The sequence below is a fragment of the Sciurus vulgaris genome (genome assembly GCF_902686455.1).
Source record: "Sciurus vulgaris genome assembly, chromosome: 3".
In the NCBI taxonomy this organism is placed as follows: Eukaryota; Metazoa; Chordata; class Mammalia; order Rodentia; family Sciuridae; genus Sciurus; species Sciurus vulgaris.
Window position 1 is genome coordinate 149,900,006 of NC_136463.1, and position 13,709 is coordinate 149,913,714.

Here is a 13,709-nt window from a genome sequence, read left to right on the forward strand (position 1 = left end):
AAATATTCTCATCTGAGTTGCATAGTTCGTCTCATCAATTATATTTTTAAATAAAAATGGTAGTCTGTGAAGAAAGCAGGTGATTCAACCAGCCACTCCAGCAAACAGGGTCCAAACCCACACATTACAGCAAGCGGCACAAGTGCTGTATGTGTACCATGATTTCTTCAAGGACTGAGGTTTCATAGAATTGGTAATTTTTACTGCATCTTTTTATTTTTTTATTTCAAGTGTGTGGCAGCCAGTCCTGTTCCGGTGAGTACATTGACCTTTCTGCTAAGACACCAGCAGTTGTACCGACTATAAAAATTGCTTTGGCAGCATCAATGGAAAAGGCAGTTAGTCTTAGAATAATTATGAAAATTGTTTTCCCCTTTGTGAACTCACAGAAAGGGTCTGTGGGTCACCAACAGTCTGCAGATTACTTTTGAGAAAAGCTGATAGAGAGAATGTGTGGGGGGTAGGAGGAAGGAACCTGAGCCCTTCACTGATGTTGATAAGAACCTGGTTACAGTTCAAACCGTTTATGACACACACTTGGGTTCATGGAAAAGTTTAAAGAGAAACTATCTTTGAAAATAAATAGTTGCAGCAAACAAGACAAGAGTACAATCATTATAACCTCTGAAATAGGGCTATCATTAGTTATTCATTTAAGAGTAACTTAATAGCACAAATCAGCTAATATGGGGTTCTCAGGACTATTTCTTTACAGATGAAATAAACTAGAAAAAGGAACAAGAGACATAATGTCATTTTCTATACCATTAGTCTACAAAATGTGGTACTTAAATTTTGCACAGAGCAGAGCCCATTTTAAAACATGATCAAATTCCTTTCCACGTTCATTCTTGTTTCCAATCACTAACTTCCTTTCTTTCTTATAACTCAGTCCAGGATTTACTTTTCCTTCCCACATGAATGAGCTTGATTCCATCGGGTACATCTCTTTGTCACTACCCCACCCCTGGTTTCTCCCCCTCCATTTCAATGTGAAGTTTGGGGTTTGCACTTGTGAGTATTTTTCCCTGCCTTTCTAACCACCTTATTTATTCCCTTTCACTTTTATCTAGCAGGCAGTATGCTATCACAAACAGTGGGGAAGGAGGACAAAGGTCATTTAGCCAGAGCCAGTTTTGCATGCCATTAGCATCCCTTAATGGCTTATAATATCCAGAGACCTTTATTAAAAAAGACTTCACTTGGAGAGTTATCAATGATTGGAACACAGTTTAATAATATTAGAAATCATTTGTGTTCTTATAACACATACTTTGAAAGAATTCCAAAGTGCTTTAGAAATATTACCCAATTCTCTCTAATTCCCATAGCAAAGACCCTTGCCTTCTATTTTCTAAGTGGAAGGAGAATTTCCAATACCTTGCTCCTAGTAGGAAGATAAAGATTAAGTGTTCCTGAATACTGACAGGAAAGGAATATTCCATGATCACTTTCTTCTCCCCACCTGCAGCCCCTGAAACTTCATGTGGAGTGTAACCTTTTGCATTCTGTAACTGGGATAAAACACACTCTGATTCATAACTGGTCTCTCAGGTTCTGCTTATGCGGCTGACCTATGGTATTGGATTGTGAAGTGTTAACAGCCTGGGTTGCTATTTAAAAGAAAAGAAAGTGTGCAATTATATTACTTTTTTCAAAATAGGAGTTGGGGAATGCTCAGATAGGGGAAGTATTTGCAGAAACATGATACCTATGCAACTGGTTTAAGTCAAATCTTTAAAATACTGCACAAATAATTGTATGTGATGACAATATAGGACTCAATTTCATGCAATGACAACAAATGCAGATCCTACATTTGCATTATCTGGATTGGAAAAGAAAATCTTTTGATATATAGAAGAACTGAAGTTAAGAATCTGAAAAATAATTCTCACAGTTTCATATTGTTTTTTCTCTCAAATTCCAAGAGGAAAGGTATTTATGAAAATTCAGGAAAGACCAAATGTGGAAATGGAATTGGTTGAATGATAACACCGGATGTCCTCAAAGATCCTACTGAAATTGGTTCCAGTAACTGGTCCCACAAAGGGCCATTGGCAGGAATGTATACTGTGGAGTTTGAGTTTGTGTTTTACTTTAGAGATAACAACTTTTACTGAATTGTCTCTTTTTTTCTTCTTTTTCCCACAAGTGTATGATAGTGTAGAATGTTGTCACTACCAAGATGGCACCAGTATACTAACATAATATGTGCTGAGGCACTAACAGTTTTAGGCACTATAAAACTTACTTCGGATACTCTGAGCTGCCCTGCCCAGCAGGACCCAACTCAGTGGCATTAAACAGCTGCACTGTCCCCAGAAGAGTATACTTTCTGAAGAATCTCCCCTTCTCAGATTTCTGAACACATATCACTCATTTGGTACCTTAGACTTGAATATCATCTTTGGACTCCCCGACCACTGACCTCATAGCTCACTCTATTCCTAAGCCTTTGCCTTGTGTTTCTCTTAGCTGCCACTTTAACAGCTATCCTCTTGACTACTGCCACCATTTTATCGCTTTGACTATTGTCTTTTCATTCTGAGGTTTCTGCCCAGGTCCCTCTAACTATTTTCAATCTGTAGACAGTTCTCTCTTCTGCTGGCATAGCCTCAGTGACCACTAGTACTTAGCATTCAGCAAAGTGATAACATCTGGGAATGTTCATTTTAATACTGATTTTTAAACTTGGGCCACGTTGTTAGAAGGGACCACATACAATATGCTCTTACACATGTGCTACTCGTATATTTACACACTGTGGTTAGTATTTGTTTTAGTCAGCTTCCTGTTACTATAATGAAATACTGGAGAGCCAAATAATTTATAAAAAAAATCTATAAGTTTTATTTTGGCTCAAAGTTCTGAAGCTACAGTCCAAGATCAGGTAACCCCATTGCTTTGGGCCTCAGACAAAGGCAACACATTTGGTGGAATGAACTGCTTATATCATAAGCCGGAAGCAGACAGTGACCAACTCTGGTCTCATAACTATTTTTAAGAGTGCACCTGCAAGGGCCCTAAGTCCTCCCATGAGGTCCCACCTTGTCAACAGCATCTCCCCATAGCATCATCCCAGGGACAAGCCTTTAATACATGAACCTTTGAGTCCACTATTCATATTCAAACTATAGCAGCGCTGGGGAAAGAAACAAGCACTAGAAAAGGAAACAAGTAATACATGTGACCTAAATAAAACCTAGGGTTTTACATGGCTTAGTCTCTGCGGGAAGCAGTCTAGTTTCTGAATGGTAGTTAAAAGTTTATGTCAATATTTATTTGTACTTTTCAAATAGTATTAAAAAGGATCCCAGTTTAATTTGCTATATTTAGAGGCTAATTACCCAGAGGCCACTCTGTGCTAATCCTCCATTCCATTACTGTTGGTAAAAGTTCCTATCTTTAAGTTCTTCATTTGTTGACAGGTTTAACTATTTTCACTAGATCCTTGTAATTTTCTTCTCCTTTCTGTTCATGTTTTGTGTCATTCCTTTTTCTTCCACCCCAGAAAACATTCAGAATTAGACCAACCAAAACTGTTGTTTGTCATGTGGCACGTGGGGGGTTGTAGGGAGGAGGAACATTGACACAAGAATATTTCAGCTCCCTCACACACATAATCATGTAATTACAGAAGAAAGTGACATGCAGTCTACATTGCTAGCAACACATAGAAGCTGCTTGAACAGAAAAAAGGAAGAAATAGCTATTTGTGCCTTTTGCTCTTAGGTCAAAATTTGGAAACTACTTGAAAAGAAGCAATATTTGAGGTGGGTCTCAAAAGTTGATTTGAATAGGCAAGAAAGGAAAGAAGGAATATCCTGGAAAAAGAATCCACACATAAAGGGCAGGGCTACATAAACAAGGAGGACTGCAATCTTTCCACAATGCCATAGTTTAGGGTGGAAGAATGGTACAGGGGAAATGAAGTGGTACGTGGGAAATGAAGATGAAGAGGTGATAGATGCTTTTTCAATTTAAAGAACTCGAACTTTAAAAAAAAAAATAGTTTTTGGCAGCAATTTTGCAAAAGAACTGGAATAAGCAAGACTACAGAAAAAGAGATTAGCTAGGATGCTCTTGCAATAATCTAAATATCCTATGATGAGGGTCAGAAATAAGGGTAATGTATAAGGGAATTAGATATTTGATTCAAAAGACATTTAGGAGACATGGAAGAAACAGGACTTCATAACCATTCGGATAAGAATAACAAAGGAGAAGGAGGAGTCTAGGATGTCTGTCTTGTTTGCTGTTTAGGGATACAGACAAATTTTGGTGCTATTGAATTTAACAGGGACTACAGGTTGTTCCAAAAAGGAAGAAAATGTAGAATAATGAACTGATGAGGATAGCATGTACATAGTGCTTGAAAGAGTTCTGTGCTATCTGACGCCTCTCTAATGCCATCCTGGAGGAATGGGTGACAACCTTCATTCTTAAAGTCTACAGGGAGAAAACTTTACAGTCTGTAGTAACCACCTGCATATTTACTACATATTTATCAGATAATGTTCACCATCTTAAATTGGTCATGCTGTAGTTTAAAGCCTATTTATTTTCTCATTCAGAGGAGGAAGGGCAAACCTCCTTAATCTGTCTGAAAGAAATCCTTCTTATGGTGGATTACTGGGAACAATGGTGCAGTCAGCTTCAACCATGATTATTCCTTGGCATCTGCATGTGTCTAGTTCACTACTTTAGATGCTGTAGGTGGTTGACACTGTTGACTAACAGAACTAAGAATAAAAAGAAGTCAGATGTAGAAGGATATGAGAAAGTACTGACTCAAATCTCCAAATTTTACATTTAAAGAAAACTTTAAGCTGTTTAAGTTTAGTTCTTTAACTCTTTTTAAAACGATGTATTCCTGAATTCTTTATATATCTGTGATTTTTAGTGAAGCATCTCAAAAAGTTTTCTTCGTTCCTTTTTAGTCATGGACCTTGGAGCTGATTCTATTGAACAGTATTAACCTAGCAGGAAATAGAATGACTGATTTACCTCTCAATTTCTATTTATGCATTCTAGTCTCTTTTCTTAGAAAAAAAATTTATTGTACAAACAATAAACAACAAAATTCGGAGTAAAAATTGCCCAATTCTGTTACTTGAAAAAATACTTTAGTACATGTATGTTACAATTCTATTCTTTGTCTGTAGACATATTCAAATTTTACTTACTTTTTGTGATATAAAGCAATTTTATATTTTATGTTTTTTATTTTCTCTATCTATATGCCAGATCCATTTTCCCATTTAACCTCATCATTTCTTAAACCTTCTTCCTTGAATCTTATGAGGTGAGTCCTGCCTTATCTTTGTCCATGATCATACAACAGAGATACCTCTAAACACATACATGGATTTTTTTAAGTTGTTTAAAGTTGTAACTATAAACATTTAACTGAAACTTGCTTTTAAAAACTATACTTACATTCTTTATTATTTTTAAGGGCTCCATATTTTTTCCAAGGTAGAAATATCCTAGAATGACATTTAAATTGCCTCTATTAAAAAAAAAAAATAACAACAAAACGTTGGCATATAATGTCTCTGCTTTTCTGAAGGGCTAATGTTTAAATTGTAGGTACCAGAGTGAATTGGTTAGCAGTAGTATGTTAGACCTGTGACCCATAATGGAAGGCAATTGCCCTGGCTTCTTATATTGTTCCCTTTCCCATGGGGCAAAGAGCCTACAGGTCAAAGGGGATGTACCAAATAGGTCTGTCACCCTGTTTTAAACTATTTTGACATACAAAATACTAAGATTCCCTGCTGAAAGATCCTGAATCCACTCATAGGGTCTACAGGGGTCTATTTCCCCAGTCTACCATCTTGAGGGCAGCCTGAGCCTCTAATGCAACTTTCCTAGGCCCAAGAGGTTGGCAAGGGATGCTGAGGGTATAGACAGAACTTGGTCATGCAGACTGAGAGTCCATCTGTAGATGCAAGAATCTTCTCAGTGAAGGATGAAGAAGATGGGAGGCTATATTCCTATGCTGCCATGTACACTTCTAACCTTATTCTAAGTGACCAGTGTTACCTTCATACCCAAAACAGAAACAGAGCTCAAAAGGAAACTATAGACCCACATCCTTTATGCATACAGTCACAAAACCACACAAGAAAATTGAAACTTATGTCCATGCAAAATTCTGTACATAAATGTTCATATCAACATTATTCATAATAACTCAAAAGTAGAAACAACTCAAATGTTCACCAACTGATTAATGGGTAAACAAAATGTGGTATATTCATATGATTTAATATTATTTGACTGTAAAAAGGAATAGAGTAGTGATTCATGCTAAACCATGGGTGAACCTTGGAGACATTATGCAAAGGAGCCAGTCACCAAAAGTCATATTATTGCATTTATATGAAGTGCACAGAATGGCAAATCCATAGAGACAGAAAGTGGTTTTACCAACGAATGGGAAGAGAGGAGAGAATGGACAAAGATTGCTAATGGGTACCAGGTGATAAAACACTTTCTGAAATGAATGGTAATGCTTACATAAGTTTAAAGAACCACTGAAAAACATTGAATTGTACAATTTACAAGGTTAAATTTTATCAATTTTTGTCAACTATATCTCAGTAAAACTGGTATTTTTTTTAAAAGTAGGTCCTGGTTTTGACCCATAGACCAAATTCCCATAGTTTACTAACCCATTGTTTACTAACTCCTGGTTTTAAACCAAAGTATGTTAGTCAGCTTTACATTATTATAATACATACCTGAGATAATCAACTTACAGAGAGAAAAGGTTTATCTTGGCTCATAGTTTTGGAGGTTTCTGTTCATGGTTGGTGGGCTCTGTTGCTTTTGGTTCTATGGTGAGACAGCATGTCATGGCAGGGAACTTCTGGTGGAGCGAAGTTGCTTACCTCCTTGTTGGGACACATTCACACACACAAAAGCATAGGAAGGGATCAGGTCCCACCCTTGCCTTCATGGGGACACCTTTTAAGAGGTGGCGCATGGGACACCTCCCACCATGCGCTACCTCTTAAAAGTTCCGCCACCTCCCAAAAACATCACCTGGGGATTAAGCATTTAACCCCTGGGACTTGGGGGGCACATTCTTGATTCAAACTACAGCACCATTACTTACTGACACAGAAGGAAGACCATGTAATATTATTAAAAGCAGTTGGGTGTGGTGGCACATACCTGTAATCCCAGGTGTTTAAGAAGCTGAGGTAGGAGGATCACAAGTTCAAGGTCAGCCTCAGAAATTTGGTGAGATCCTGTCTCAAAATAAAATAAAAAGGGCTGGGGATGTAGCTCAGTCATAAAGCATTTGCCTACCAAGGACAAGGTCCTGGATCAATCTCCAGCACCGAAAAAGCAAACAAACAAAAACAGAAGAACAAAATGGGAACCAAAACAAAACAGAAAAACAAGCTAGAAAAAGGGAAAAAATGACATCAAGCAATTTGTTTTACACTCTGTATACACATGTGTGTATATATATATCCATATATATACATATGTGTGTGTGTGTGTGTGTGTATCAGGGTATGATTATGGATTAAAATAAACATGAATATATATTTACATAAGTATATACAAATATACATATATATGTGTGTATATGTGTAATATACGTGCATGTAGCAGAGTTAAGATTATGAATCAGAATGTATATATGTGTGTATATATATACATGTATATATATACATTATATATGTGTGTATATATGTGTATACGTGTATATATACACAAGATTATGAATTAAGTGTGCGTATATATACACATTTTAATTCATAACCTTAACTCTGCTACACACACATGTATATACACATGTATATAGTTATATACATATATAAACATGTTTGTTTTAATCCATAATCTTACTGTACTACACACGTGTATACATGTATGTATATATGAATGTGTGTATGCATGTGTGTATATACACGTGTTTGTGTGTGCAGCAGAGTTAAGATTATGGTTCTGAAGTCACCTTGACTGGTTTGAATCCCAGACCTGCCATTAGTTTGCGATGTATTCCTGGGGATGTAACTATCTCCTAGGGCTCCTGTAAGGATATGCACCACTCAGAATGGAGCCTGGCACATCATAAGCACTGAGGGAGGATTGGCTCCTTTCATTGTTCACTCCAATTGGAAAGGGGCTTGAGCAATTTGACGAGGTGATTTTCATTTGGGGTGCAAAAGGTCTGGTCACAAACAACATCTTAACAAGTATGTCCTCTGCTCTGCACCATCCAGCTCACTCTGCAGTCACAAGGCTGGCAGCAAGGATGGATCATTCATATATACTAGAAGAGACATTCTTATCTCTAGGGGTTATTGTTAGCACCCTCAAAGACTTTTCTTTTTCAATATCTGAAATACATTGTGGGAAATTAATTGGTTTTCTCAATCTAATTTCTAGTGTCAGCTGTGACATCACAAAGTCAGCTCCCAGATGGCACCAACTGGCCCTTTATCAGCATTTTTAGTATTGATGCCAAAATTAAATGGGTCCAGCAGACTAATCAAAATTTACATGCTAATAGGTAGTCCCTTGTGAATAAAGTTAAGCAGAAAATCAACAAATTAGCAGGTACCATTCTGCTAACAAAATCTTTATGGACTTTAAGTAATAATAAAATAGCAAGGAATAGATCTCAGGCCTGACAAAGAATATTATGTATTAAAACAAACATCTCTATATATGTATATAAAAATGTATATATGGGTGTGTATATACGTGTGTGTGTATATGTAAAAAAGATTTAAGAAATAGAAATATGGCATTAGAAATGAAGGAATTGTTTCTAAAAAAGGAAATTCAAAAGGGAATTATAAACCCAAATTAGCTTTCTGATTTTTGGCTAAAAATTGCGATTTTTCAGCAAAAGTTAATATTTTGAAGTAAATTGGCTTTCACTTACAGAGCAATACAGAATTCCAAAGATTTTAGCCTTTTGTTCTCTGTGAAAGTCCTCTGGGAAGTATTCAATTTTTCATTATTATCGCTAAGATATTTGTCTGATCCACACGCTCCTTTTGTTCATTCTGCAGCTCTTAGCCATCTGTCATGTTTTCTGGAGAGCCTGATAAACACATTTAGTTTAAACCACATGGTCATAAAACCTGTCATTGTGCCATAGTCGAGGACTGTTTTTTTTTTTTTTTTTTAACAAAAATTCATTTGACCATCATTACTTCTTTAAAAATGTTATCCTAATTCTGATATCAAACTTTGGACCCACAATAAATCAGCTTTGAGTTTGTGTCTACTTTTAGTAAAATGTCTGGATAACAGATGTTTTGAAATGGCCAAGTTTTCTCATCAATTTTGTTTAAATTCCGTGATGAATGGCTTTTGAACTAATCACCATATTCACCTACCTGGGTTTTGACTTCTTTCCTTCCTGTGCTTTTTCCTTCAGTCATCCTCAGACACCCATTCCCCTGGTGAGATCCTTGGCTGTGTCATCATCAAAACTGTACTGCTTATGAATCTTTACCTTGAGCACCCTGTGTCCAGTTCAACTTTGGTGCTACGACTCAACAATTCTTCTATCTTGTCATACCTTCCATCCATTGATGGTACCACCTTTTTCTTTTTTACTACTCATCATCTCCCTTATGTCTTGACTTTCTTACTTACCTACTTATGATCCATGAACTATAGAATCACATCTATTAAAAGCACTAAGGTTCCATTCCCTTCCCTTTCCTTGGACTCACCTTACAAAGCTCTATCCTTGGCTAAACTCTATTTTCTACTTACTCCATGCCTGCATTCAAATAGCTAATGGAAAAAACTCACCAGGATGACTAATATTTTCAATTAAAGATTATAAATCTCAAGTGTACTAAACCCTATTCAGCAATTCTCTACTGCTCTACAAATGATCTTCAAAATTGCTTGAATCACTTTCACGCATTTTCTTTCTGCTCTCTCCTACACCTTTCCCTTACCATCAATACTCTACATCTCCTATCTCCACATTCTCTTTCAGTTACTGCCTCATTTTTTTTTCCCTTCACCTTCTCCTCTCATTTTCTCTTCTCAACTCACTATCTTTGGATTGTTTTCCTCACCACTCTGGTGCATCTGCTCTTGTAAGGGTTACTAATAAACTCTGTCACATGCATGAATTTGTCTGTCTATTAATAAAGGAATTAAATATTTTTCTTGAATTTGTGCAGAACTTTTCTCTTGTCCACTCACATGCATGTATCTGATCTCTCCTGGGAAAACTAGGGTACATGGTCTCAGCATTGCCTTCTGAAGTTCTTCATGAGCTCATATGTTCTCCTTATGATGGGCTGCATATTGGAGTATGCTTAGGCAATTCCTTATGGAAATATATAAAGAAATCTGCTGACTTCACAGGGAGTAAGTTGATGAAGAAATGGTTCAGAACCAGAAGGAGAGTGAATGAGCAGAGAGGAGGGGGATCACTGGCACTGTGGATGCGATTGTTGGTTACTGGACTGGGTGGCATATCTGGTATTCCTGGGTCTCAAATGGTAGATTCTGGTAGCAATCCCTCCCCACCACAAATGCTCACACATTTCCAATCACACCTCTCAAGAGAATTGAGAATTAATGAATGGAATGGCATAGCCATTTTTTGCTTTATATTTTACAGCAAATGTACCTTCTGTATGTAATTTGCTAAAGACATAATTCATAAAACACTTCTACCCACAATATTTTTATGTTATGTTAATGGACTTTTAGCTTAATGCTTTTGTGCCTTGCAAGCTAATTCTGGAATGCATTAAGTGTGTTAAGTGAGGGATAAATGCATGGGGATTTAAACCTGCTGAATGGAATGAGAGAGAGGGATCTTTTGACAAGCAGTTTGGAGACAAAGTGCCACATCAATGTTCACAATATAATTGCTACAAGAGAGACCATTATCCCCTTTCTACTTGTTTATGAGGGCACAAGTAAAATTAGGGATCTTAATATACTTTTTGAAAGGGAGAATTTAGGAAGTCAAGTAAACAATTTCCTGAGCCATTACTGGGAAGAAGGCATTCTAGAATGATGCTGTACCTCAAGGGGCACTGTGATAGACCATTGTGGTATGCAGCTTCCAAAAATGGCTCCAGTGATTCCTCCCCCCTTGTGTTTACTCCCTTTGGTAATCCTCTGCCCTTGAGTATAGCTACTGCGTCTGAACAGTATGATTCCAAGTATAGATTTGTTTCCAATGGATAGAATGTAAGAAAAAGGATGGCATATCATTTTTGAGTCTCAGTTACAAAGACCAGAGACTTCTGTCTTGTGTGCTGTCATGAGGCTAGCTGCCATGTTGAGTTTCTACAGGAAAGGTCTCCGGCAAATACTCTGCAAACTTAAGCAAGTTGTTAACTTCTCTGGAATTCAGTTTCTTCATGAAAAAGCTGGTGATGGAACTGGAGTGGACTGTAAGAACTGCATATATTCTATGATTCTGTGATTTGAGGAACTTAGGCAAGCTCCACCCCCAAATCTCTTTCTCATTAGTCAGAAACTCCATCAGGATGAATTTGCTCATTATTTTTCCCAGGGACTTTCCCTGAAGTTACCACTCAGGTGGAGAAAATTGAGATGGTGAGACAAATGGAGATAGAAAACCTACGGATACCTTTAAAGAAAGTACTGAGAGGTAGGTTCTTGTATTGCTATGAAGCAGTTAAAGGGTAGTGGTGAAAACAACAAAGATAAACTGGTTGATTTCAAATTTTGAGTACATAGTTGGCTTCCTCCTTTCTGATATATGTGGACATATAACTGATCATATTTCGCTCTTGCCTTGGCTGTAAGAAGCTTAGAGCAAACTCAAGTTCAGTCACAGCTACTGTGTCTAAACAGTAAGGTTCCTATACGTGTTTGTATTCTTTCTTCCTGTCCTAATTTTTCCACTTGTAGGTTATTGCAAGTCTTTTTTTGCAAGCCAGCTCAAGTCCTTTATGGAAAATGTTGGAGGCAGAAATATCTATAAAAATCAAACATACGTGTTTGACTTTTTAAAAGCTAATTGTGATAACATACAGAAGTCATAAATCTGGAGATACACTTCTATCTTGATTATTTTCAAAGTGTAAATAATATTGCTATGGTTCGAAAGGTGGGGGACAAAGATTTAAATCAGCATAATGTGAAAGAAAGCATAAGGTGGAAAAATTAAACAAAACACAAATTTCAACAATATTTGTACCGTTTTTATTTGTAAAAATAACCATCTGAATGCATTTCCATAGTATATTACAGTTAAGTACTTCATTATGTTATTTGAGCATTCAGTAGTTGCAAAAGTATCAAACTGTGCTTGAGAAGATTCAGATTGGTTCAAAGTCATTCACGGAACTAAAAACAATTTTCCTCATTTTTACAGTCATGACATTTACCAGAGTCATTTAACTCCAATTTACATAAGAAAACATTACAGACAAAATCCCACTGAAATCATCATACATTATTTTATGCTGTTACAAATATGTTATGCAAAATATAACACTGGCACCAAATTTGTATCATCGTGCTTTGTAAAGATATATTGCACATGCTAAAGCATAAAGAATGTAGACAAAACTACTAAACAAAAGGTACTTGCATTGAATCTTTATATCACTGCATAAGAAACTCATAGAATTACATTTTATACACACGCTCAGATTGTCACTATCTCAAAACGCTTTTCCTCTATAATACTGACCTATGGTTTACAGTTTTGTAAGAAGAAAGCATTTTAGCACTGCAAAATCAAACATAATTCCTATAGAAAACTTTAGCATTTTCATTTCAAAGCAGAGAAAAGGGGAAATGGGGGAGAAAAAGACACTTTATACATTCAAAGAAAGGTTGAAATGAAAACTCACTGATATTATATTGCTCTGATAACACTCAAATGAAAAAATACAAAACATTTCACAGAACATTTTCAGAATATACAAATATAAAAAGGCACTCTAACTTCATTTCACATGACAAAAAATGGGATGAGTTTTCAACCAACACAACAGAGAAGCAAACCAAGTTGCTCAACAGTACAAAGATTAACTAGTGCAGCAAATCCATTTGATGTTCTTGTTCTAACTGAATAATAAAATAATAAATCAAGCAGCTGTTTACTGCCTAAAGTACCAAAACATACTATGGTGCCCTTTTAGTAGTGATAAATAGAAATCCCCTGAGCTATTTACTGTAGAATCATAGCAGATTTTAGGCAATTTGGAGATAATAATGTATTTACCAAAGATAGGCAGACACTGGCGAATTGGTAAGTGCAATGAAACATAATCCTGGGACTGTGGTTAAAATACAGTCTAAAATAACACATTTAGGTAAAAGCACTAAGCAAGTAAGACTAAAAAAACACGTTTTCTGGTGTTTTTTTTCCCTCCCTTAGAAAGCTATGTTGCAAACATGATTTTATTTCTAAAAGATGTAATTTGAAACACACAGAAATTACAGTTTTTAAAGTCATTTCTTTAAAAAAAAAATTTGGTCTCTATTATGAAGAAGTAGGGAGAACGAAGGAGAGATCTACACTGATTCAATGAACAGTTCATTGTAAGCATGATTTCATTTTGTTCCTTTGTCCTCCTTCTATCGGAAAGACAGTGAGGAAAAGTCAAAATGCACCTCCACAGAGATAGTGCCTCAAGGTAGGTCACTGCTTTGCTGATAAGATCCACGTACTCTCTGCTACTCTACAGGAAAAATGTTAATGC

General features: G+C 36.4%; 1 protein-coding gene across 2 annotated transcripts in view; it reads right to left on the reverse strand.

The window, feature by feature from the left end:
* Positions 1 to 6,779: 6,779 nt before the first annotated feature.
* Positions 6,780 to 13,709, reverse strand: part of ANKRD44 (ankyrin repeat domain 44) — a 317,692-nt gene continuing 310,762 nt past the window's right edge. The window contains exons 28-30 of one of the 2 annotated variants that reach the window (XR_013762680.1): positions 8,921 to 9,082; positions 7,189 to 7,265; positions 6,780 to 6,905 (exon numbers count right to left, since the gene is read on the reverse strand). Coding sequence is in view for 1 of the 2 variants with exons in the window: in XM_079132583.1 (XP_078988709.1) it covers positions 9,054 to 9,082 (29 nt within the window). In the remaining variant the exon portion in view is untranslated. Of the gene's footprint in view, positions 6,906 to 7,188; positions 7,266 to 8,907; positions 9,083 to 13,709 lie in introns of those variants that run through there. The other variant, XM_079132583.1, reaches the window with a different exon arrangement.